At 47.3% G+C, this 25,501-nt stretch overlaps 7 protein-coding genes across 7 annotated transcripts; 4 read left to right on the top strand and 3 right to left on the bottom strand.

Annotated features, from left to right (window-relative positions):
* Positions 1-1,712: 1,712 nt before the first annotated feature.
* Positions 1,713-3,191, top strand: HD556DRAFT_1223699 (isoprenoid synthase domain-containing protein; the record flags this gene model as incomplete). The annotated part of the gene is made up of 9 exons (XM_041296905.1): positions 1,713-1,846; positions 1,901-2,039; positions 2,096-2,232; positions 2,287-2,334; positions 2,390-2,523; positions 2,580-2,686; positions 2,746-2,763; positions 2,819-3,062; positions 3,118-3,191. 9 exons carry the CDS (start codon positions 1,713-1,715, stop codon positions 3,189-3,191), a joined length of 1,035 nt encoding a protein of 344 aa, XP_041168029.1.
* Positions 3,192-5,483: 2,292 nt separating this feature from the next.
* On the top strand, positions 5,484-8,419 carry HD556DRAFT_46784 (uncharacterized protein). Its single transcript, XM_041310692.1, has 7 exons — positions 5,484-5,620; positions 5,682-6,252; positions 6,304-7,211; positions 7,264-7,570; positions 7,622-7,655; positions 7,709-8,092; positions 8,146-8,419. Exons 2-7 carry the CDS (start codon positions 5,846-5,848, stop codon positions 8,164-8,166), a joined length of 2,061 nt encoding a protein of 686 aa, XP_041168028.1. The 5' UTR covers positions 5,484-5,620; positions 5,682-5,845; the 3' UTR covers positions 8,167-8,419.
* Positions 8,386-10,136, top strand: HD556DRAFT_1319824 (ras family-domain-containing protein). Its single transcript, XM_041301289.1, has 8 exons — positions 8,386-8,693; positions 8,772-8,802; positions 8,866-8,927; positions 8,987-8,993; positions 9,052-9,124; positions 9,184-9,202; positions 9,262-9,354; positions 9,416-10,136. The coding sequence occupies exons 1-8, from the start codon at positions 8,676-8,678 to the stop codon at positions 9,764-9,766; spliced, it is 654 nt and encodes a 217-aa protein (XP_041168027.1). The 5' UTR covers positions 8,386-8,675; the 3' UTR covers positions 9,767-10,136.
* A 1,131-nt stretch (positions 10,137-11,267) lies between these two features.
* Positions 11,268-12,449, bottom strand: HD556DRAFT_46431 (carbonic anhydrase). Its single transcript, XM_041310677.1, has 4 exons — positions 12,148-12,449; positions 12,003-12,097; positions 11,877-11,950; positions 11,268-11,809 (listed from the first exon to the last, which is right to left on the bottom strand). The coding sequence occupies exons 1-4, from the start codon at positions 12,259-12,261 to the stop codon at positions 11,433-11,435; spliced, it is 660 nt and encodes a 219-aa protein (XP_041168026.1). The 5' UTR covers positions 12,262-12,449; the 3' UTR covers positions 11,268-11,432.
* A 14-nt stretch (positions 12,450-12,463) lies between these two features.
* On the bottom strand, positions 12,464-13,890 carry HD556DRAFT_46509 (uncharacterized protein). Its single transcript, XM_041310680.1, has 3 exons — positions 13,035-13,890; positions 12,838-12,974; positions 12,464-12,778 (listed from the first exon to the last, which is right to left on the bottom strand). The coding sequence occupies exons 1-3, from the start codon at positions 13,451-13,453 to the stop codon at positions 12,666-12,668; spliced, it is 669 nt and encodes a 222-aa protein (XP_041168025.1). The 5' UTR covers positions 13,454-13,890; the 3' UTR covers positions 12,464-12,665.
* A 905-nt stretch (positions 13,891-14,795) lies between these two features.
* Positions 14,796-15,787, bottom strand: HD556DRAFT_46497 (uncharacterized protein). The gene has a single exon (XM_041310679.1). It carries the CDS (start codon positions 15,648-15,650, stop codon positions 15,108-15,110), a length of 543 nt encoding a protein of 180 aa, XP_041168024.1. The 5' UTR covers positions 15,651-15,787; the 3' UTR covers positions 14,796-15,107.
* An 8,172-nt stretch (positions 15,788-23,959) lies between these two features.
* Positions 23,960-25,300, top strand: HD556DRAFT_1428433 (uncharacterized protein; the record flags this gene model as incomplete). The annotated part of the gene is made up of 7 exons (XM_041304710.1): positions 23,960-24,029; positions 24,093-24,211; positions 24,262-24,423; positions 24,492-24,567; positions 24,620-24,742; positions 24,803-24,987; positions 25,040-25,300. 7 exons carry the CDS (start codon positions 23,960-23,962, stop codon positions 25,298-25,300), a joined length of 996 nt encoding a protein of 331 aa, XP_041168023.1.
* Positions 25,301-25,501: the final 201 nt, after the last annotated feature.

The following is a 25,501-nucleotide window of genomic DNA, read 5'->3' as shown; positions in this document are numbered from 1 at the left end:
ACCCCAAGTGGTTCGTTGCGTGATGACACCGGAGCAGATGATTATTTCCATGAGTGGTTGAACTGGTATGTAGATTCAATTTTGCTGGCAGAGGGTCAGCGGCTTAATCATACACAACGTCAAAAACCTGACGGAGACAAATACCTCCTACAGACCAACGTCTCGATACATTGCTGCTGGTACATACGCATGGGGACAAACCCCTATGTCGCTTCTAGTACGCCCGATACGGCACTCGTGTCTGGTGAGATGCGTTAGACCAAACGCAGCTTAGCTTGATCACTCGATGGCTACCGGAAGATCTTGGCTGACCAGGGCGATATGGTATGTAGCCGGAATCGGCGTTTATTCCAAAGGTGTCGAGGTCATCATCAATCTGCATTTGCTGCCCTGACCCCAAGACAAGGTGACCACACAGATTTGGCACAGATCGATCCCTTTCCAAGACCCCGAGTCTTCAGCCGTAATCATATCTAGGCTTTGTACTCGGACGCTAGTAAGCATCGTCATAGATGACGGCAGGCAGGCCAACTAGTAAGTACCGGCGGATGACAAGCGTGTGCCCCCCACATTTTTCTGGTATCTAAGAATACAACGCAGTGTGTAGCCTTGGAACTGACGGAGGGACTGTACACAGCTGGCGGCGGGCGCCCTGACATATTAGCGACGAGATATATGGTGCGGCAAGTATGTCCGAATCGCCGCCGACCAATTGCTTGATATATGTTCCGTATTTACCCAGTGGGAAATCGGCGTTCGGAATAATGGTTCGATTGGTGCAGTCACAGTACCCCCCGAAGACGAGTCTCGACGTTATGGGCCTCTGAGATCAGAGCAGTTCGTCATCCGGTATTAGTGTGAAGATTGCACCACTAGCACTTGTTCACCGAAAAGAAGACTTTAAAACCACGCTGGCGGCACGTTGCTGCCTCGTGTTCTTCTCATGCCGTTCACACATCCCGGCATTTGGTCTTCATGAAAAGTCTGGTTGGTTGGCACTATCCCTTGTCGATGTCTTTCTCGCTATAATGCGGCGCAAAGCACAACCGAGCCTTGTCAGCATCCGCGTTTGAAGTTGTAGAAGTCGGACCTACACTTCTATTCCCGTCACCACCCTTAGATCTAGATTCCTTGCCAGGTGACAACACTACACAATGCGAAGGAGAGTCAGGTCGCCGATCTCCTTTAATCCATCAAGGAGATCAAAGAATGAGATCCAGCATCTTGCATTACAAGACAACGTGAGCCTATACGTTCCGCCTCAAACGTCGTAGACATTTTCGGTGAGTCCTTCCGTGCCCTTCGCAATCAAAGATATCCCAAAATTTCCTCATTCATCTCGTTTGAGCACCACTCAAACCAGTTAGAGCTAACTGACATGTCAGCAGGCTTTACACTCTTCTTATCTCCAAGACACCCACCACTTGCCGAAAGATCGCAAATCAATCAAGGGTGCCAATGGGTCGTCCTTCACGTGTAATGTGTCGTGATGTACTGATGATGGTGTGGGCGTCGCCTCCTCAATTTATGTCTTTTTCATACACTTTCGTTTAAGAAGTCTAGCTTCGGACAGGACTGATATGAGGACCCCTCCCTTTCGGTTTTGAATAAGAAGGGCCAGATATCCTCTCCTCCTCCACTGTAACCCAAGTACCCATCTCGAGCAAGTCTAAGCTGTATATTCTGTGCAACACACTGTCCTCATAATCATCATGCAACGATACGAATCCCTTCCACCACAATTTTACCTTCAGGATCTAGCTGCCATCACTGGCCGGGTCTGCGAGCTCAGAGTCAATCCCCACCAAGCCGAGGCCGACTATGCAGCGCGCTCATGGTTCAACCAGTGTGTATCATTCACCGTCCATGGCTTATACTTTGCTTCTAACACAAATTTTAGAATAAGCGTGTACGATGATAGGAAGAAGTCAAAGTTCCTCAACTACGGCAAATTCGATCTCTTTGCTGCATTAAGCTTTCCAGACGCTGACTCTGCGCATCTTGAAACTTGTATTATGTTCTTTTTCTGGGCTTTTTCGGTGCACAAGCTAGTCGTTATTCATGCAGTTCTATCAACTCACATACTGGATTTTAGACCGACGATCTTTCTGACGAAGGCGACCTACAATCCAAACCTGACGCAGTGCAAGCTGGACATGATATCTCCGTTAGTGTTTACACAAACCCTGATGGTTCCCGCCCAAAATATCCATATGCTGCAATGTTGTACGAGTATGTATTCTCGTTGCTAAACCCTGTGACGTAACTTATGTGTGTGTTATCTAGCTTGCTAACGCGATTCCGCGGAACATCTACTATTGGAGCCTATAACCGGTAAGTTGACGCTGTAGTTCAAGGACTTTTATTTCTGATGCGGAACTCCGTTCAGGTTCATCAAGGCATTTGAGGCATGGAGTAGCTCTCAAGTATCACAATCTCGCAACCGTTCTCAAGACCGAATGCCCTCGGTTGAGGAATTCATTCTCATGCGTCGTGCGACCATCGGCGGCGCTCTTGTGGAAGGTGAGAATATTTCGTATTCCCCTCGGCCTCACATGTTGCTGAAAGTGTCACTTCAGCGATGATCGAGTATTCTCTTGACCTGGATCTTCCGGACGTTGTCTTTGACAATCCTATCATCAAAGCGATGTCAGACGCGACAACCGACCTTATGACATGGCCAAACGTTTGTTATTCACTTATTTGACCTTTTGACTTGGAGGCTCATGTTTTCTCTTGAAACAGGACCTTTGTTCTTTTAATGTGAGGAAAACGACATTGACCACTGGATCATACTGACTTGTTCATTCCTCTCCAGAAAGAACAAGCTGACGGCGATTACCAAAACCTTGTCTTCTGTATCATGCATGAACGTGATGTCGGCTTGCAGGAAGCTATTAACATTCTCACTGAGATGTTGAACCAACGCGTGGACGACTACATCAATCTCAAGAGCCAGCTTCCGTCGTTTGGTGCCGATGTAGATGCCGAGCTGGAAAGATACCTTCATGCGCTGGAAAACTTCGTGCAGGGGACCGTACTGTGGTATTATTTCAGCCCGAGTAAGTGCCGAGCGTCACTTTCTTGACAGCAAGCTTGACACGGTCTGTTGTACAGGGTACTTCCGCGGCGTCGATGTCACAAATCGCGAGTACCTCGTTGTGCCACTCTTCGAGAAAGGAGCATTCTAATGTGTGGCGCTCTGTGACATATCTTGTTTTTATTTTGTAAATAATGCTCATATTACGCGGGGTTTGTGATAACACATCTAATGAGGTTGTTGTTGTACTACTATGCGTATCCACTACCACTCAATTAATATGACCTGTTTGTGTATGTTCTGCGGTCCATAAGTCTAGACATCTTATGGGCCAACATTTCGCATAAATGTTACTGCGAGGCGGCTGCCAAATACAAATATTCCTATCAGGAGAACCAATTACCGAAGTATCGCATCTGCAGCACCATTTCAAGGTTAAATCCAACTAACCCCAAGAAATGAACGTGACATACACATAGAAGGCATCACTCCTCTTCAGCTACCCAAATCTCCTTGAGTATCAAAGGATATATGGCATCAGAACGTTGTCAGTACTAGCAGTAGAACCAAATCATTTGCACTGAACCAGAATAGTAACCAAGTATGTATATGAATTCTAAAGTAAGTACCAGTAGCGGCTAACACCGTGAGCCCTGACCGGATGATCGAGGATAACGTACTATTGATCCGACTTATGTTACATAGGACTTCTGCCGCGCGTAATAATTTTCCACTTCTACTTCTGGGGTCTTTTGAGTTCAAAAGGGACTGCTTGCAGTATCAGTATGTAAAAAAACTGGCAGGCAAGGGCGCGCAGGTGACAGGATTTGGAACTAGTCCCTGGTAATTAAAAATAAGTCTGCCAGTGTTTAACCTTTTCCCCTTGAATCCTACGTTTGCCAAATCCTGGGAAGTTTTCTGGAAGTTGATTCTTAAGCTTTCGATCTCTTTAACCCTCACGCAACTGGCAGGGGATTAAGGGATATGTCATTTCTCCTGGTATGTATCACGGTTTCACTTTCGCTACCGCATCGCCCATTTTGACAGGTCTCTGTTTTCTAGACTCAGAATACTAAGCTTGATTTAAGATTCACCATAGTGCAGATAGTGATATGCTAATTGCAATGGAAGGTTTAGTAGATTATGTCAAGCTATGGCTCGCGGCAGCCAATCGTGGCTTGCAGGTCCCTTGTTGTACTCAGCTGCATGCATCAGGTGGGTCTGTCGGCAATTAATGATTTAATTGACAGATCGGAAATTGCATTCTACAGATGCCTCGTGCAAATTCTATCTCTTATGGACAACTGGCAGATGCTGTTCATCTCTCGTTACGACTTTTGGAATTGAGCGCAGGCGGGATCCGGGACCCTCATCATGAGCTAAGTGTCACGTACCTGCCTATCTGGAAAACTCGTGGTTTTGATTTGCGAGCAAGGCCGCTGATAGACTCGCGGCTGAACAAGACCCTGAAGTTTGCATTTGCGGTCAGGCAGAGGCCGCTTCTGTAATGCCCGTTTTTCGGGTCTGACATGTATACCATCATTGATGGCAGAATACTGATTGTAAGTATTTTATCGAAGCAGTCGACACGTTAATGCATATCAGCATCAGGCAGACAGCTGATTTGATAGCAAATGACCTGAATGATGGTACGCTTGCTAATGAATCACATCGTGCACAATGCTCTTTTTGGGGTCATTTAACCTGGCAGATCGAGGTATTCCTTTCAGATCCTAATGCGCCAGAGGTGGCCAAACCAGAAGATGTGTCCGTAACAAAGCTGCTCAGTGACGACGCTCACCCGAACACTGATAGCTCATACGTGAGATTGGGATGATAATCCACCGGAGTTCGCAATCTTTTCGGTTCCTGCGCAACGACACTATTAGACCAGACTTCTCGAAGTATTGTCTAATGAACTTCTGTGCTTCGGGATTAAGCTGATTTAGAGAAGCTTCCCTGCTGTCCCGTTTATAACTGCCGCACCACAGAGCTACTACTGACACTGTTGACTTGCCGTATGGTGCAGCAGAAGTGAGCGGCCCGCGATTTTTCGCTCCCGTTCTGACCATCCTAATATTTATTGCCTGCCTCCATTGCCATTGTCTGATAAGGAAGATATTTGCAAACTCAGAGCTCATATTTCTTCGCACATCATAGGCAAAATTAATTAATGTTCAGTCGGTCACACCTACTTAGGTCAGGGTCAAACCTACTAAAGTGCGTCGTGTTTCTATAATACAGTTAAAGTCTAGTGGGTCACAGTCCATCTCCAAGAATTCCCCCTTCCATCTCTCCTTCAAAGCACTGATTTTCTAGTGATTCAAGATATCGAGGGAAGTCTACCACACTTTAAGTCGCCAAGGTTAACGTTCAAGCCCGAACGTAAATCCTGACTCATGGGTTTCTCGTATTCTCCCCAAACGTGACCTGAGGCTGCTCGCAGCGAGACAAATCTCATGCACATGTATTACCTGCGAAGTATTCGAGAACAGCTAGGTTCCACAACCATGCAAAGGCGTACTGCTATGTGATGCGGGAGACATCTAGCGGCTCATCGAAATAGGGCAAGGCACACACGTAAAATTTCCCCTCGACTCAGATCAGAAAATAAATGCTCATGCCGAACAACAACATTCAGGGTCCAGGAGCTTTCGTCAGACGAGCACAATTGGAGGGCTTTCTCCATCAACCGTTTTCAAACTCCTATTGGAGCCGATTGAAGTGTCACGTGATTAATGCGTGCTTTTATTGCGGAGTACTGACTTGGGGGGCGTCACTTTGTACTGAAGGAAGCGATCCATCATGACCTCCAAACGCAATTTCTTTGGTAAAGGCTCTGTCGTGGTTGCTACCGACAATGGTAGCCCAGTTCGACGCCTGGCAATCACTGCTGACAATCTCGTGACCCAACCATTCGAGGGCATCGACATCATTCCAGATGTCATCGACTACGCCGCCCGAACACATGGCACGAAAGATGCTGTGGGTTGGCGTGATATCGTCGGCATTCATGAAGAAGAGAAGGAAGTAACAAAGACGGTCAATGGAAAGGAAGTCACCGAGAAGAAGATCTGGAAGTATTTCCAGCTCAGTGACTACAAGTATCACAGTTTCCTGGACGTCCAAGAGCGAGTTTCGGCGCTCGCACGAGGTCTTCTTCACCATCAAATCATGAAGGAAGACATATTTAACATCTATGCTCAGACGAGGTATGCCTGATTTCCTGCCGAAACCTTCATGGCTGACGCGTAAGCCTGTAGCGTAAACTGGCAGCTTATGTCTCATGCGTGCACAGCAATCGCAACTCCTGTAGCCACTGCCTACGATACCCTTGGCGAATCCGGACTCACACATTCATTGAACGAGCCGAATTGCGTTGGTGTTTTCACTAATGCCGACCTCCTGACGACCCTGAAGAATGTGCTTCCGAATACCCCGTCGGTCAGGCTCATAGTCTATGATGGTGATGCCAAGTCGTCACTTCTCGATGATATCCGCAACATCAGGGAAAACGTAGTCATTCTCTCTATTGATGAACTGCGTGACATTGGTGCAAAGCAATCCAAGGAGGGTCTGGAGGAGCGAAGGCCATCTAGAGACGATGTGGCTCTGATCATGTATACCAGTGGCACTACTGGTGCCCCTAAGGGTGTGGTACTTACTCACGGCAACGTCATTGCCTCTGTCGGTGCTGTCTACACGCTTCTTGGTCACCACCTCGGTACCGATGACAGTTTCCTGGCATACCTCCCGCTCGCCCACATTCTTGAATACATTGTGGAGCTTATCTTATTCTTTGTCGGCATGAAGACAGGCTACGGCCGCGTGAAGACCCTTACAGATGCATCCGTACGCCAATGCAAGGGTGACATTGTCACTTTTCGCCCCAGCATCATGGTTGGGGTGCCCGCCGTGTGGGAACAGATCCGTAAGGGGATTACCACTAAGGTTAACGCTAGCGGCACCTTGAAGAAGGCCATCTTCAATGGGGCGATGGCGGCCAAGAAGGCTGATGTTCCTGGCCTTAGCCAGCTGGCAGATGCTGCTGTGCTCAATAACATCAAGCAAGCCACCGGAGGACGACTCCGTCTCGCATTAAGTGGTGGCGCTGCTCTTAGCAAAGAAACTCAAGAGTTCTTGTCCGTTGCACTGGTTACTATGCTCCAAGGTCAGTAACTTCCCGAGCCGATTTGCGAATATGTTAACGTAATTGAGGGCAGGTTATGGTATGACTGAATCTTGCGGGATGTGCGCCATCTTGCCCCCCGAGCTCATGCAATATCGCTCGGTTGGACTGCCTGTTCCTTCAGCTGAAATAAAGCTCCTGGATGTCCCTGAAGCGGGCTACAAGTCGACTAACAACCCTCCCCAGGGAGAAGTTTGTATTAGGGGCCCGTCGGTCACCAAAGGATACTACAAGCGGGACGACCTCAACAACGACGAGTCTATCTTCACTAAGGATGGCTGGCTTAGGACTGGTGATGTCGGTCAATGGAATGCTGATGGGACTCTTTCTCTGATCGACAGGTAATCTGACCTCCTGGACAATCTTCTTCGTCTGATACGCATTCATTTCAGGATCAAGAATCTCATCAAGCTGCAGGGTGGCGAGGTGTGTTAAGTTGTCTTTCTTTGCCACAGATCAACTAATCTGCCGCTTCTCAGTACATAGCCCTTGAACAACTTGAATCGACGTACAAGTCATGCTACCTTGTGGCGAACATTTGTGTATACGCAGATGCTGAAGCCAAACAACCCATTGGTATTATCATCCCCCATGAAGCCAATCTGCGCCACGCTCTCGAAGCCAAGTCCATCCCCGCAGATGCGAGCGCTCAGTTATCGGATTTGTGCGCCAACAAGGCGGTGCAAGATCTCATCCTCAAGGAGTGCAATGCCATCGGGAAAAAGAATGGCTTCAAACAAATGGAGATTCTAGAAGCTGTTATTCTGACGGCAGATGAGTGGACGCCCGAAAGTGGCCTCGTTACCGCGGCACAGAAGGTGCAACGCTCCAAGGTTGCGAAGAAATTCGAGAAGGAAATTAAGGTGAGCTTCAACCTTTATGCTTTTCGGTCTTCCGTTGACGACAGCTATAATAGGCAGCATATGCTGTCCAATGATTTCATGTAATTTGGTTGACCAACCATTTGTGTTTTTACTTCTCGCTTTACTTCAGTCTTTGACAATTTCACCTATTGTACAGTTTGTATGTTTTAGTCGGATTTTTAGTATGATAAATGTGATAGAGTACACAGTTCATTGTCGCTTCTACGGCTTTTGATGAGCGGAGTGGGTACTATGTATAGTACTGGTGTGAGTGGCATCTGACTGCGGTTTCTCTGCAATTGGGTTTTGTATGGTCAGACTAGAGGATGCGGTGCTGTGATGGCTTATATAAGTGGTCCCAACCCGCGCGCAAGAAGCCAGCGGTCAAACGCAGTCACCGTGTTCTTCTGCTTCTCACCTCTCTTCTTTACTTGGGCTTCATTCTCATCACAATACTCATTATACACCTTTTTGTTTTCTAACGCTCCTTGTAATTGTTGAATTTCATCGCGGCTAGCGCGCAGGCTTGCCTCCGTCTTCCATTAGTCCGAATAATCTGACCGCTCACAGCCCAGCAACATTCATGTCGTCCCAAAACCCAGTACGCATATTTTGTTCCTCTATTCGAGTACTGGCTCTCAAGTCTTACATTCCGGCGCCTTGTTTGCCTCGCGCGTAGATTCGCAGAAAACTGGTCATCGTCGGTGACGGCACGTAACCGCAGCCCTTTGTTTATGGACATGTCCGGCTAAACTTTAGGCTAACACTCACAGGTGCTTGTGGGAAGACCTCCCTACTATGCTCTTTTGCGCTGGGAGAATTTCCAAAGGAATATGTGAGTCTATACACCGTTGTGGCATGTGCCTACCGAGCGCAACTGATCTCACTCTCAAGCAACCGAGTAAGCTCCCTTTGGAGGGGCACTTATCCGGCACTGGCTTACCTATTGACCCTCTCAGCTATATTTGAAAACTATGTCGCGGAAATCAGGCTAGATGGTAAACCTGTGCAATTGGCACTTTGGGATACTGCGTTTGTACCTTCTCTTCTTGCGCTAGACTTCTCTTTTATCTAACTATTGTGTCATGCAGAGGTCAGGAAGAGTATGAAGTAAGATATTGATATTTCATTACCGGGCTTTCCCGCTTGCTCATTATCTCCTGCGTCAGCGTTTACGACCACTGTCCTACTCCAAGTCACATGTTATTTTAATTGCTTTCGCTATCGACACCCCAGATTCTCTGGATAACGTATCTGTAAAAGTAGGTTTATATCGACACGTTTTCTTGGCGCGCCTGTCGATCCCTGATCCGTCCTGTCTAGTGGATCGAAGAAGTTCGGAGCATATGTGGCCCAACTATCCCAATTCTACTCGTTGGGTGTAAAGCCGACTTGCGTCCATCTCCCAATTCTCCTGATATTGGCAACTTCGTCTCGCGTGCTGAAGCTGAACGCGTGGCATCAATGATCGGTGCGCGCGCTTACAAGGAGTGCTCCGCCCTCAAGATTGAGGGTGTGGATGATGTGTTCGAGGCTGCCACCCGAGCAAGCATGCTTATGAGAGAGGGCGTGCCCTCCTCTGCTCATCATAGAAGGAAGAGCAGTGGGCGTAGTGGTGAAGCGTCTAACGGAGACTCGACTGGTGGAAGCTGGAAGTGTTGCGTTGTCTGCTGATAACCTCGCTTACCCGCGTTCATTTCGGGTTCATTGATAGCTCTTCGGATGGCCCGCTTCTTCCTCGGCATCATCATTGATCTATGGACTAGCTTCAGCTTTTGCACATACGTGATATGTCGCGTTGTTCTCGCTTTGATTTCGATCCGGAGCTAACTCGTTCACATTGCCTCCACCTTTTCCAAGTAGTCTGCTAATATCACAGGATCTCATTTGTCTGATTTTTGTTCAATGCATAGCATACTTTTCTTTTTCGTTCGCTCGGCGTTTGCCCTATACGCTATGTCAAAGCTAAGTCTTGGACCAGGTTCATGTTTAGACTTCGGATCGTACTTAGCATCTTATACATGCAATATCTGCACACTGGAGAAGCTGGATAAATTGTCAAACGGAAGCAAAGTAGGGTGAAATTGTACATGTGTACATGCGAATCTGTCAAACCCTGGACGCACATCTATCAAACGAGGAATAGGCCTTCGCAGGAGTCCGGGTCTGGCCGCGCATAGACTAAGACAATTGGCTCCGACTTGCAAATGTTGTCAACCCGCATGATCAACTCAACGACCTTGTCCATCACATCACTGTCAGATAACCCGGAAGGGCCGAGAGTTCCACCGAATTAAGTGAAGGAGGTCAACCAGCGTGCGAGTGATTCGTGGGGTTCGGGGGCGGTGGCAGATACAGTTGCTTTGGCACTTCCGCAGAGCTGTGACCGACGGGAACAACTTACATCGAAACATCATGTACGTATTAGGCGATGTTCGTGTGTGCAAAGATAGTGTCAGGCATGGATAGAGGCTGGCCCGGGTCCTCGCAAGTCGGCAGTCAATGCAATATATGATCAACTTGAACGCCCCATCACGACTAGAAGACTTCCTCATTCCTTCAATGCTCTATGCAGCCAATCTAAAATAGATGGTCAGCGCTAGCTGATTTAAGCCCAGCCATGGTAGCTAGAAGCTTACAGATTGATGTGACCACCTGTTGAAATAAACGGACAATTCAAACCCACGATTCTGGACAAATTTTACTGGCGGCGCCCGCACACGTGCTGTGACGTTCAAGCATCAGATCTAAACACCGGACAAGATCCGAAGGACTGAATAGTGGGGCCTTCTGCTTTTGAGATGAGACTTATTAAGATCACCAGTCGTAATGCTGAGCTGCCAATGAAGTTCCAGGTCAGACCGCACACGCGTAACCGTTGCACCAAAAAGTAGAATGGTGAAATTTGAAAGCTTATCTTTCAGCGCTCAGCATCGCATCGGTGACAGTATATATACTGAATATGCAGGTGAACCAGCGTGCTTACATCTCAATTGAAACCGAGCGCTGAACTATCTTTACCTCGGGGTCTGAAAGAGAAGGTTGCCCGGAAAATTTGTTGCCACACTGTCATTGACCATGCAGTGGCATAGCATTGGGTCGCGTTCTTCATTTTTTCATGTGAGCAGCGATTCAAAAATGTTGATGAGAAAATGGCGATGCATTATGGGAAAACGAAAGAGGTAATGTTTGGATTTGAACTTTGAGACTATTCTTTAGCGGCATGTACTTATAATTTACAAATGATATTTACCACATTCTTGATGTGTACAGCCATTCTAGAGGAAATCTAGTGAAGAATGCGGCGAAATCTAGAATTATCGCAAAGACTTGGAGCTTATCATAACAAAGGGCGAGTCAAAACCTGAGCCTGAGCTTCCCGGTAGACGAGCTCATCGATGTGTCCACGGGCGAGGTCATACACCCATCCGTGCACAGTGACTTTCTTCGCATTCGGGTCTGCCCATGCAGTGGTGATCGGTTCCGAGTTGCAGATATTGTCGACTTGCGTAATGACATTGGCCTGAACGACTTTATCCAACGCCTCGCTTGCGGAGCACGCGGAAAGGTCGAGGGATTGAACGAGCGTGATGAGAGGGCTTAACCAGCGCGTGAGTGGGGTCTCGGGTTGGGGCGCGCCGGTATCGGCAGCTGCGTCTTCGGCGGCTTTCAGGCAAGCAGCAGCACCTCCACAGTTGGTATGGCCAACAAGGACGACTGTTAACGATATATACCCGTTAGAGGAATAATCGAAACCTTATTATGAGTATAATGAGACACTCGCCGTGTTCAATGCCGACTACTTTGACAGCATAAGTGAGAACGGAGAGTGCGCTATCATCGTTGAGGTTGAATTGGCTGCAAGGACGGTTGTGAGCTCAGACTTCGATGAATTTTTTTTTATACGTACTTGGCGACGTTTCTGTGCACAAAGATATCGCCAGGCTTAGAGGTTGTAATGACTGATTCCGGTACCCGCGAGTCGGAGCAGCCAATCCAAAGGATCTGAAATGACCTTCATGAATGGAGTTAGATGGGACGTGGGGTGGGCAAACCTTGGGGCTCTGGCCGGTGGCCGACTGAGTGAAAAAATCGGGCGTGTCATTAATTACGCTTTGCGCCCACTCCTTATTGGCGTTGAGTAGAGTTTGGATAGGCTCGTGGGACATGATGGCGGAGAAGTGGGAGGCGAAGAGATTTCGGAGGGCGGTCGGAAGTACTACAGATGCTAATATATAGCCGATATCGATAGTGGCACCATCTTATATATCTTGACTGGCACTGCTAAATAGATAATCAAGGGCTCACTGATGGCAAAGATCAAGTTCGGTAAGTAATTTATTCTACTGTTTTTAGTCTACTGATGTATGAATACATAGCTGTACTTATAACTACGCGGTTTGATCCCGCTGTTCCGTACACCCACGGGTCGCCGGGGTCGGTCAATTCCTAATGACCTCCAAAATGACCAAAGCTCGTCCAGCAAGCCAAGTCCTTCCAACAATTCCAGCGACTTGTGATATTTGATGGACAGAGCTAGTATCATATGGTCCGCACCATTCCTCCTGCATGCTTACAGCCCATCTTGAGGGATGCCGACAAATATACGAACAGCTTCTCGCTTGGCGTCAGTGTCTCCTTTGAGGGGCAGACCATAAGCCTTGAGAATAGCCTCGTAGCGCTCCTCTAAATAACACCACGCGATCAGTGAACCATTCCAAACCCAAGTTCAAAAATGCACTGACTTGTAATATGCTCGAATTCTCCCCTAGTAGCAGGGAAGTTCGGCGGTGGCTTGCCATCGTTTCCAACGGGCGCCTTGAGTGGCGTATTCAAAACTGTACACCGAGAGTTGTTCAAACGCGCAGGAAGTCGCTGTTGGCTGTGATAGATAGCAAAGGTACGTCAGCCTCCGTATAGTTCATCTAAAATACTAACGTACTCAATTTCCACGATTTTCTTGAGTGCCTCGATCTTCTTGTCCAACTCCTCCAACGCAGGTCCTTTATCCGTGCTCAACTGCGTAAATTGCTCTTTCAAAGCAGCAAACTCAGCCGCGAGGCGTTCTTGTGTGCTCTCAATCGACGTGAGTTTCGACTTGAGAGACGCAAACTCAACTGTCACGTCATTGCCGCTGAATGCCGTGGAAGGAACAAGCGCGAGTGCTTGTGATGCAGCTGCTATCTGGTCTGCCATCGCTGCGAATGATGCGGAGAGACGGTGTGGCCATAACGGCGCATTCAAGCTAGCATAGTCAAAAGATGGACTCGCCAGCGAGACGTCAATAGTCGGCGCGGACGACCCTGGGCGGGACTCCCCTAAAAAAAGGCCGTTTGGCGACTGAGGTTCCCTGCTAAACATGGTGGTGAATGATCGATTCTGCCAAAGGCTAAGTTCTTGAAGGATTTATGGCAGGAAAAGAAGGGGCGCGGCTGGGCCGAGCAGGGGGAAGTTCCAAGCTCACGGACACAGGAACATGAGATTGAATATGTTATCCTTGACTAAATTCTCATACGATGTGCGAGAAATTTTTCGTCGATGGGACTAGGAGACGGAAGAATGTATGCCCATTGGACATGCCATGCCAACGGATGTGAACTGACTATGAACCGTGAGCGAAGGCTTATTATATATGCGCGAGTCTGATCATTGACAGAGTGCTCGGCAATTCCTGCTGCGCACCCGGTGTGCGAATTTGTAAAACTACTTAACAGACAGCCAGGAACGAAGTTGTGTTGTCCCAGGTTGTCCTACACGGCGAATCTCAGACGTGGACTCTGGTGGAATCGGCTTATCGCATGTAATTGTAAGATGTAGTACCTACCGAGACCATATCACTCCAGCTATGGCCAATTCGTCGTTAGTTTCCCAGATTCAGGCAAGCTGGGACCTTAGTGCAGTGTTTGAGCGTCCACTGCTCCGCGGCCATCAGTCACCATTACCCATTCTTCGAGCGAATTCTTGAGGTACCCTGACACATTCTAGTGACCCTGAACAACGGGGCGTAAATTGCTGAATGTCCACAAATTACTTCACTTCTGAGAAATGAAATGAAATCCCCACGAGTCCACGGATACACATCAAGTACTTACTGTGATCGATCCATGTCGTTGTTGTCTTCACCAACATGCATCCTTATCTTCAAGTCCCTGCCTAATGAATCGACAAGATTAGCCTATCATGTAGGATTTAAATATAATCGCACTATCAAACATCCACCGGTGGTTTACGACCTGCTGATAGCTAACTACATAGTCAAGCGAGGGACCTCCGGGGTCAGGCCAGTCCCACTAAATCAATCCAGGGTGTTGACACAAATATACATGGTTACAGAATGACACACATATAGGAGTACAGGGTGGGTAATGCGGATGTTTTCCAGGTAGTCTTGTGGACAAGACAACGTCAGTGAGTACGAGAGGACAAGCAGACCGCAAGGCGAGAACCTGATAGAACGCAGACGCCGTAATGTTATTTCCGCTGTCGTTTAGCTTGAACCGGAGCCGCATCAAGGTCAGCGTCATTATTAGCGGCCACGTTGCAAGCAAGAGGTGGCAAAGATCTAGATTGGAACTCATCCGATCATGCATACGACATGGGCGGCGGCGGGGTAGTCTCGCTTGAAGTTCTGGGGTGCTGTGTAGTCGTGCAAGGGGTCTGTTCTCTTCCGCTGGATTTGCGTAACTTTAATTCGAGAAGATCAGATTTACCAAAGTATTTTGTCTTCGAAATCACCATGAGGTCATAGAGTTCAGAAGAGACGAAAGGAAGGCTAACTTTGGAAATTCCGTGATCATTTCCGTACGAGTCGATACCCTACGGAGCCAGATATCAGGGTATACTGATCAATCCGAATGGATGCAGTTGTAGACTGACTGAGAGGGCAATTGCAGGTTGAGCCTGAATGTTATGTTCACTTCTGGAGTAGTTAGATATCAGGAACGGCCAAGCTGGGTCGACGTCCAACGGAAGTATTAGACTGGTGAACGTACGTACTTGAGACGTGCGTGACACTTCAAGTACTTACAGCAGACAGCGAGTCCCCAATGCACTGGAAAGCAATATGAAATGGTTCATGCGGCAGAAGACTGGTACCCTGGTTGAACAAGATGTGGTTAACTGACAAGACACCCATCCCCATCTTAACCATTAAGCTCAATGCTCTAGAAAGTTGTCTTGTGGGTTGTCTTATCATCCCACCCAGTCGACCTTCACTACTGTATCCGATGCAGAAAAGAGGTCGCCGAAAGGGATGTAATTGATCCTTTGTATAGCATTGAAAGTCTAGATAAAACCCGTAGCTTAGTGACACCAGAAAACGGGATTGCACGCGTAGGGGCCAAGGTTCGATGTCAAGGTTCCGCACGTTGATCTCGAAGCCAGAACTTATGCTCGATAAATTGAACAAAAATTGCTGGGAAGACAAACTCAGAACGTACCAGCATATCTCTGAGTCATCATAGGCAAGCACGACACCCCCAGCTTCAGAAAACTCTGGATGCAAAGTAGAAAGAGTGCTGCCTTGACCCGTAACAATGAAGAGATAAACTGTGCCCATTGTGGAGGACGATGCGTGAGGATCGGCATCACAACTTTGTACAAAGACTGCATTCTGCCGTTCTGCTGTGCGCTCTATTCAGTTGCCTCAAGTTTCAGCCCGATAATGATAGTGAACGCTTGCGGATTTAGAGATATCCATTCTTTAACTTGTCAAAGCCTATATTGCTGCATATAGGTCCTAGGTTGGGCCAATGACTTGGGGACAATGGAAGGGCCGTGGAAGGAATTTACAGTATTCGGGGTTGTTCAAGGATATCGGGTGGTGGGTATGCTAGCAGTGGTAAAAGTCTTTGGACAGCACACACAACCAGGTATCTCTTTGCATCAATCTAGGCAACACCATCAATAAGGAAAGCTGTTGACCGAGTAGTTTCTTACGTGTGGTTAAATCTAAATTGTCCATCCTGTAGTGTTTCATTCGAGTCTGGTGGACCAGGGGTCCCAGGACAAGGGTACAGAGACCTAGGCTTTCGGAGGTTTCCACAGCTTAGTCAGACGATACGCACATGCACACGGTTCCTGTAGTAGCATAGCTCATTCCTTCGCAGCAGCGGTCTCTCATCTCATCTCTAGCACTAGTCCATCTTGGTGAACAGAGCGATTTCGAACCAAAGACGCATAGGATTTTAGGAGCATTCAGCATCTTCAGATCATCGGATTTAGCAGCAGCCTTGCATATAACCGCAGCATCAGAATCAGAAGCAAAGCAGGATACCATTTGCGAAAAGCTTCGCAGACAACGTATTACATCGTATTACGATCAAAAAAGATAAAGATAAACAACAGGTGTTTGTTAAACAAACCACAAGTATTCAAAAAGGGCTGTGTTCTATTCTACTCGTTTACGTGGAATTTCACCAAAAAACTGATGCATAGCGGTTTGAGACCTAGAACAGAAACAGGACAGGCGATAACCAACGTTCGGTTAAAAATTAACTGGTCAGCGGATACGTCCACAGCTTCATCCCCGCTAGACACACCAGAACAATTTCCAAATTCTCCGCTCACGAGCATCAATAGCTCAGGAAGTAACAGGGCATTGTCTGAGTTAGACGTACCGAATTTGGACCTCGATTTATCTCAGCTCGAATTAGAACTACAAGAGTACGCAAAACCAGAACCGTTCACATCGCTTTTCACGACACCAAACTACAATCTTGGCGAGTTCTTCGAAATCGCAGAGCCGAAACAATATATGCCTACGGAGACACCGCAGATATTTCATGGCAATGGACGCAAAACGGAAAATCCGGCAGACTTTCTTAAGTCATTCAATCGGGCAATGCAACAGCAGGCAATAATCACGAGCAGTGATAAGTTAGAGGCGTTCGGGGATTATCTCAGCACAGGATCAGAAGCGGAGGTATGGTTTAAAGGACTCACGGGGACGAACAAGACAACATGGGTCCTGTTTGTCGTAGCTTTTGAAGCACGATGGCCACCTATCACGATCGCAAAGAAGACCAAGGCGGAATACGAAAGGGAGTTGTTAGATCATCGTTTAATGGACGTAGACGTGGGGACGAAGACCATGTTGTACGATCAAGAATGTTGGGCACACGAAGCATGGGCAACGAAGGCGCAGCAGCTCGCAACAAGTGCAGGAATAGAAGGAAGCACATCGATGATATGGCAAGTTAGAGGACAACTGCCAAGCGTCGTCAAAGACTTGCTGAAAGACGAAGAATATGCAAATTGGGAGGCGTTTACGAAAGAAGTTAAAGAGTTGAAGGGCAATAGACTTCTGGAAAAGAAGGAGCAGTACATCAGACAGGAACGAGAGGTCAACATGTTGCGTGCAGACGTAGCCCGGTTGCAACAGCGCAGCACAACGTCAAACCCAATCACGGCACTCCAGAATCAATTATCTCGCATGTCAATTGCGGCACCAAAACAAGCTACGACGCCGTTAAGCAATAGTAACGTGGCACGAGTACCAGCACAGCAAACAAATCAGTCCGCACCATCCACCATTAGCCGTCAACCACTCACAAGCCCACAACCGCTCGTCATAACAGAGGACATAAAGAACACGATTAGACAACTCGTTTCATCAATCGTTCATCAACCAGACACTCCAGCAGGACACACAGCATACAGAACGCAAATCGCACAATGGAATGTGAAATGGGGAGAGAGCACAAGAGTTTCGCATGAGACTGGGTACCCGCTCAAGCCAGGGACAGCAGCTATCGCGTCAAGTGAATGTTTCAACTGCGGAACGCATGGACATAATAGTCGCAACTGTGTCTTACCAGCAGACCACACAGAGAGGCTCTCGAGGAAGGAGGCGGCATGGCGCACAATCACAAGTAAAGCGTTGGGAGCCTTCAATCGAGTGACAGCAACCACTATAGCGCTCGTCATTGACGGAAACTATGAGACAACAGGAGCATGGATCGAAGAAATCTCGGAGCAACAGGGAAAAGGGGACGGGTCGACGTAGAGCAGAACAATACGTCGACCCAAAGTTTCAAGGACCCGCAGGACGAAATCAAAGTCCTCGCATGTGTGGAGGCAAGATGCGAGGAAAAGATCAGGATCAATAGCCCCGAACTCTATGCTAAAGCCGTAGCTAAGGATGTCAAATGTATCACCAATTCTCGCAGCGCAATCGAGATAGTTGACTTGTATTCGGTTGGACACCCGCAAACGACGAAGGCACAAATAGAGAACGGAGAGGCAGTTCCATTCATACACCGAATCGAACTGGAAGGTCCACAGGGAGAGGTGGTTAGAATCAGAGCGCTATTCGATGACGGAGCAATGGTTAGCGTTATGTGCTCATCAATATTTCAAAAAATCAAGCACAGACTACACAACTATGGCCAATCGAACAAAAAACTACGGATGGCGAATGGAAACATCATTAATTCGGTTGCGAAATGGACAGGAAACGTTAGAATTAACGGGATAATAACGGAGAGTACATTCGAGGTTTTCGATAGCGGAGGGAGTTGGGGATTTCTACTGGGAAAACCAACACTTCAAGCATTTGCGGCGGTCCACAATTACGCAACGGACAAGATAAAGATTTCAGGAGGCGCACAAGAAGCACAACTAGAGAATCAAGTCAAAGATCAGCGCATGATGGAGCAAGGCGAAGGGGTCAACTTAACGCTGGACGAGAAACAGCAGAGAGAGGAAGTTGAAAGCACGAGAGCAAAGAGGGTGCAGGAAAGAAGAAGGCAGTCGAGAACACCGATGGGACAGTGGAGACCAACGGTGCAAAGAACGGAAAGGGGAACATGGAGAAAAGAATTAAAGAGGGAAACATTACGGGGGAGTGAGGAGCTCCCCGCAAGGGAAGTCAATCAGAATTCGTCAGTGGAAAAGGAGAAAAACGTTAACGCACCAGGGATTACAGAGCATGCGGTCAGCACCAACGTAATATTGGAACAAGATGAAGGGGAGACAGAGGACGAGATATTAGAGGAGCTTCGAGAACCAGAACCAATCAAAGGAAGTGCGGCACTATACACTCGTCAATTGGACCCATTCAATCCGATAAGAGTCAAGGAAATCTTACGGCAAATAACGTTCGGGGACGACTTAACAGAGGAGGAACGAAAGGAGTTAGAACAACTGGTATCAAGGAACGCGGATAACTTTGCACTAACATTAAAGGAAGTGGTCCCAATACCAGGAGCGACGTTGAACTTAAACGTCCCGGACGACGCAATGTTTAATCTGAGGATACACCAACGACAACTAACACCAGAACAGTCGCAGTTCTACAACGAGAGAGTGAGCGAAATGCTCGCAGCAGGAATAGTGGAAAGGGCACCACCGGAGCTTATCAAGTGCGCAGCAACAACGGTCATCGCTCAAAAGGCACACGAAGCTGGAGGCTTGACGTGGGACGAACTCAAACAACGAGTCAACGATCAATATAGGACAGCAGGAATGCGCCCAGTGTTCGAGTTACCACCGAGAGAAGTACCAAGACCAACATTGGACGAACCAGAAGAGAGAAAACCGAAGAAATGGAGAGTTTGTCAGAACTTTGCGCAACTCAACAAAGTAACAGAAGTCGCACCAATGCCACAGGGGGATATCCTAGCAAAACAACAAAGATTAAGTGGTCATCGTTTCATATCAATATTTGATTTCGCAGCAGGATATTACGCCATAGAAGTACCGGAAAAGTGGCGCCCATACCTAGCGTTTTATATCGAAGGACGCGGGTACTTTTGGTATCGAAGAATGCCAATGGGAATAACGGGAGCCCCAACAGCATTTTGCGAAGCGTTAGCGGCAAGACTACATGATTTATTAGTAACACACTTCATGGAGTTGTTCATGGACGATGGGGGTTGCGCGGCAAGTACATTCAAAGAAATGATAGAGAAACTAATGGTTCTATTCAAGCGCTTTCGAGAATGTAAGTTCTCGATAGCACCAAGCAAAACCAAGCTGTGCATGACGGAAACCGAGTTTGCGGGGGGAACAATAGGAAGAGATGGAGTTAAACCAGATTTAACAAAACTCACAGCTATTGTAGAATGGCAACAACCCCAGGACGCACAAAACTTAGCATCGTTTTTAGGTTTGACGGGGTTTTATCGTACGCTAATAAGCGCATATGCAAAAAGGGAGGGACCAATTCGTAATTTGTTACTCAGGGTACCAGTGGACAACACCATGTCGAAAGCAACGTACCGACGAACAATGAGCAATTTCAAGCTAGGTGCTATTTGGACTCAGGAACACACTAACACATTTCTAGACCTCAAAACAGCGATCACATCAAGACCAGTATTACAAGCACCAAGATATGATGGCTCACATTTTGTGGTTACGTCGGACGGATGTCTGGAGGGCTTCGCGGCGGTACTATCGCAGAGAGTAAGGACACAAACACCGACAGGAAGGTGGGTAGAACGAATGCATCCACTAGGTTTCGCATCGAAACGGACATCGGCAATGGAAAGGAAGTATAAGTCGTATTTGTTGGAATTTGCGGCACTGAAATTTGGGTTAGATAAATTTTCAGGTATAATATGGGGTTTCCCAGTCGAAATCGAGACAGATTGCAGCGCGATGAAGGACACGCTACTAAATCCAAATATGAATGTGGCGCACGCTAGATGGCGAGAAGGAATTCTAGCATATCATATAGTGGACGTCAGACACGTACCAGGTAAGCTAAACGTCGTAGCTGATGGCCTCAGTAGGAAATGGGAGAACACGCAACCCATTCAAGGAGACAGGAGCGAGTGGACGGTACAAGAAGACTGGGAAGCAAGGATAGGATTAGCAAACGATATCATGCACGTGGAATTGGTCAATACGGAAATCGACAATCTCCGTAAACGATTCGACAAAGAACCAGTTTTCTTGGAAGTCGTAGACGCAATACACAATCTGGATCAAGATAAGGACGTACGGGAGAAAAAGAGAGCAAGGCATAGAGCATCCCAATACATCATAGAAGAAGGGAAGCTCTGGAAAGTACATGGCGGAACAACGACAAGAGCCAGAGCTAAGGTTGAATGTATATCGAGAGAAGAAGCAAAGACACGAGCGGCAAAAACGCACCTGGAAGGCGGGCATTGGGGGAGGGACGCTATCAAGATTGCTCTTCTGGACAGCATATGGAGCCCGAAGTTAGATGCGTCGATTTTGGAAGCTATTAAGAACTGCGCTAAGTGCAAGAATTTTGGACCGACACACATAAACTCACTATTTGAACCCATCATCAGGAGACACCCATTCGAGCTCTTAGTCGGGGATTACCTATCTCTCCCGAAAGGGAAGGGAGGGTATAGCACACTTGGAGTTTATCTCGACACGTTTTCGCAACATACTTGGGTCTTCAAGTATAAATCGGCGGGTAGCGCAAGAACCACGGTCGACAGTTTAACTAATATCTTCAGCGCATTCACACCATCGGAGACGTTCATGGCGGACGGGGGCAAACATTTCAATAACGACGCTGTACGAATGTTCTGCGAATCAAGAAAGTGTAAGTTGCACACAGTAGCGGCATACTCGCCCTGGGTCAATGGTTTAGTAGAAGGTACGAACAAGCTATTATTACACGTACTGAAAAGATTGTGCGCACCCGAAATAGGAGAGGATCAACAGCAGGAAATAGCATGGGACAAACTGCCTAAGTCATGGCCGGACCACATCGATAATGCGGTCCACGCCCTTAACTATCGTCTGTTGCCGGCACTAAAATTTTCACCAAAGGAGTTACTATTAGGACTCGTCATTAATACCCCGATAACAATGGTAGAGGAAAGCACATCAACACTACGTTCATCAGAAGCATTAGCACAAATAGCTTACGTGGAACAACAGAGGTTAGATGGATACGACGAAGTCGTGCGACATGCCATAAAGCGGAAGGCGAAATTCGATAAAAGAGTACTGCAACGGGCACCAGGTGAAGTCACATTCAAAATAGGTCAATTGGTTCAGGTCTACCGTAACGATTTAGATTATACATTCAAAACGGAGAGGAAGCTTATACCGAAATGGTCCGTCCCAAGAAGAGTGCGAGCAAGAGCACGGAATTCATACATGCTAGAAAATCTGAAGGGGACACCGTTACAGGGAGATTTCAGTGCAAGAAGACTGAGAGCCTTCACACCGCGTCTAGGCACCGAGCTAGCAAGAGAACAAGAGGAACACGAAAAAAGATTAGAAGAAAACAAAACGGAGGAGGACGAAGAACATACGACAGAAGAAAGAAATAAGGAAAAAGAGCAAATAGAAGATAACGAAGATGAAGAAAATAACAACGAAGAGGACGATGAAGAAAGAGACGGAAAAGAGGAAGAGAACGACGAAGAGAACGATAGCGAAGCGGAAGGAGAGTAGAAGACGGAATAGGATCAAGAGTGGCGTCGAGGCCGGCGCCGGTTGTTTTTTTAGGGGGGTGCATGGACCAGGGGTCCCAGGACAAGGGTACAGAGACCTAAGCTTTCGGAGGTTTCCACAGCTTAGTCAGACGATACGCACATGCACACGGTTCCTGTAGTAGCATAGCTCATTCCTTCGCAGCAGCGGTCTCTCATCTCATCTCTAGCACTAGTCCACTGGGAAAGGATCCGTAAACCAGTCATTTATATGTGACGCCCATCTATATCAATTAGATTACATGCTCGGCGACTCACGTTACAGTATATGTCTGTTAGATCCATAAGCCAAGTTTATGGTTCGACAGTGGCTGCAGGGATGAGATCGAAGAACGTTGAAAAGGCATGTTATAATGGCTCGTCTGTGGTGCATGGTGGAGCGCTAATACTGGATTTACATTTGGCACTTGCACAAGCCATCTTTCTGTGGCCTTGAAAGTCGCAAATGACCAAATGTGGGCTCACTAGCAGTCAATGAACAACGAAGAGATCGCTGCAAGTGCCTCCTTGGCCGTTCCATCAGTTTTGTATTTCTCCCTATATGGGATATAGACGTCTAGGGCGAGTTGAGGTGTGTCTGCAATCCGCTAATAGATAGTCAATGCACGGAAAGTAAGCACTAAGTGCCCTAGTAATGGAAGCATGACTTCCATCAGTCCGTCATTCCGCCGGCCGTTTAAATGTGCAAGTCTTCCAACTCGCGGAACCACTGTTGTGCTGTTCGTGGTATAGTGATCCCCGGCGTTTGTTGTGGATAGTACAAGTACTCGAATGTCAACTCCTCCATCCTGACCGCCGATAGGGTCCTGTTTCCCGTCGTTGTCAAGTGAGGAGCAATGAACCGGCGACCTGCGCCCGTTCACGAGTGTGAAATTTGCATCGAGTCTGCCTGTAGTAAGAAGACTAGTTATCATTTGTCTTTACGAGCCTGGAGAAGATACATCGCCGAAGGTGGCGTGTAGGTGGCCTGAGCTTTTGACATAACGGACTCGGATGAGCGGAGCATCTGCCCTCGAGGAGAGATACGGCATTGGTGATGACTTGAAGTAGCTAGCATCGCTTCTGTTTAAATGGCGTCGCTCAGCCTCCAATAACAAATAACAAATAAAAGCGGAAGTCTATCGAATTTGTAATCATATATCTTACGTTGAACAGCTTCCGGGCACCAATTTGTAGTAGTCTTTCAACGATGATGCCAAGGTCTTCAAGTTGTAAGGCACTTTGAAGGCACTAACTCAACTTGTGGTTTTTTCCGACGTATGTCACATAGCCCACAGTATCCAGTGCGTCTCGGTATCACCGAAAGTCGTCTCAGTGACAATGACAGCATCATGATACCGAGCGAACTTAAGACGTATCCATGGAGCTGGTAAAGGTTCAGCCTTCAAGTTCCAAGTCATCCCTGGTACATCCCTTGTACATCCCCTCCATTGCAACCATGACTTCAAGAGGCATCCCGCTCGATGCGGCTGCTATAATGTCGACTGCACTGGAAGGTATTCTATATGGCGAGTAAAATAGTTCATTCATCACATGTTTACTCTAGTACTAAGCTACGAGTTGTTCTTCAGGGTTCTCCATCCTCATGTTTATAGGTACCATTTGGGCGCTGACCTACAAGCGTCGCCTGCGGGAGGTCAATCGCCTAATTGTTGCAGTGACCGTCATGTTGTTAATACTGAGCACAGCAGTTAGTTTCTCGCTTCTTTAATGCTGTATCAACTACTGAAGTTCCCCAAGCACATGGTCGTAGACATCATTCGCCTTGAAGATGGATTGGTAAAGTATCGTGACACGTTTCCAGACGGGCCCGCGGCATTCTTCGCGGACGTGTCCCAAATTACATATGTGATCAAGAATGCGATATATATCTCGCACACTCTGCTTGGCGATTGGGTTGTGGTGGGTCCAACTTTCTGACTGCCAGCTTGGAACCCTTTTGACTTATAGACATGTAACTCCAACCAAAGATATACCGCTGTTACGTTGTTTGGCAATCTGCCAGGATCGTTATTCTGCCAAGTATACTGTGGTGCTGTAGTGCATGTAAGTTTACAACCATGCTCAAAAATTCGTGTGTTCTAACGTTGCCTTGAAGTGACTGGTTTTTCTGCAGTCTACAGCGTTTCGCAAGCCACTAGCAATGCTGGAAATATCTTCACGAAGGCGACTGGACAGTCTTTCTTCGCTTTGACACTTTCGACCAATCTAATAAGTTCAGGTAAGTACGTTTCTATGCCAGCACAATGTCGAAGTTTCATCACAACATGAACGTAACTAGGTTTATTGGCATATCGCATCTGGAAGATTGAGTGCAACGTCTCTGCATTACGCACTTCAAACAGAACCTTAACGCCCATATTGCGGGTTCTCGTGGATGCCGCCATTTTGTACTCTGTGGTGCTCTTCCCCACACTCATCTGTTTCGTCTGTTCGAACAATGGGCAGTATGTTATGCTAGACATGGTGAGTCCGCCGTTAACACTTGTTATCAAGTATCTGAGCTTCGATTATCTAGCTCGTGCCGATCATCTCAATTGCTTTCTACATGGTGCTCGTTCGCGTCGCGATTAGTAAACACGCTCAAGATTACGTCTTGACGACTTTCCATAGAGGGACGACGACAGAACAAGAAACCTTGCCTCCTGTGAAACCTTTGCGGGTGCATATATCCCGTATTACTCAAATTGACGATACCTCGACTCACGACATGGAGAGTGAGAACCTACAATCGACATGCAAGGTATATCCTGTTGAAGAGCAACCTTGTGCCGTGTAAACTATTGCAACATTTATCGCTTCCTTCTATGTTTCCAACACTGTCAATGAACAGCGTTTCCACAATTGTCTTTACCAATTTGGTGTCGGATTATCTGCGATGTAGTATTAGAAGAAGACAAGATTTACATGTGCACCCAACCAGATCCGAAACAAAAGGACCTATTAGTGGCTGTGGATCCGGAATAACTTATCAGGCACG

This window comes from Suillus plorans, assembly GCF_016647745.1.
Source record: "Suillus plorans strain S12 chromosome Unknown HD556scaffold_1, whole genome shotgun sequence".
NCBI lineage: Eukaryota > Fungi > Basidiomycota > Agaricomycetes > Boletales > Suillaceae > Suillus > Suillus plorans.
The sequence above is the reverse complement of the archived record's forward strand: the minus strand, read 5'-3'. Positions and strand labels throughout refer to the sequence as shown.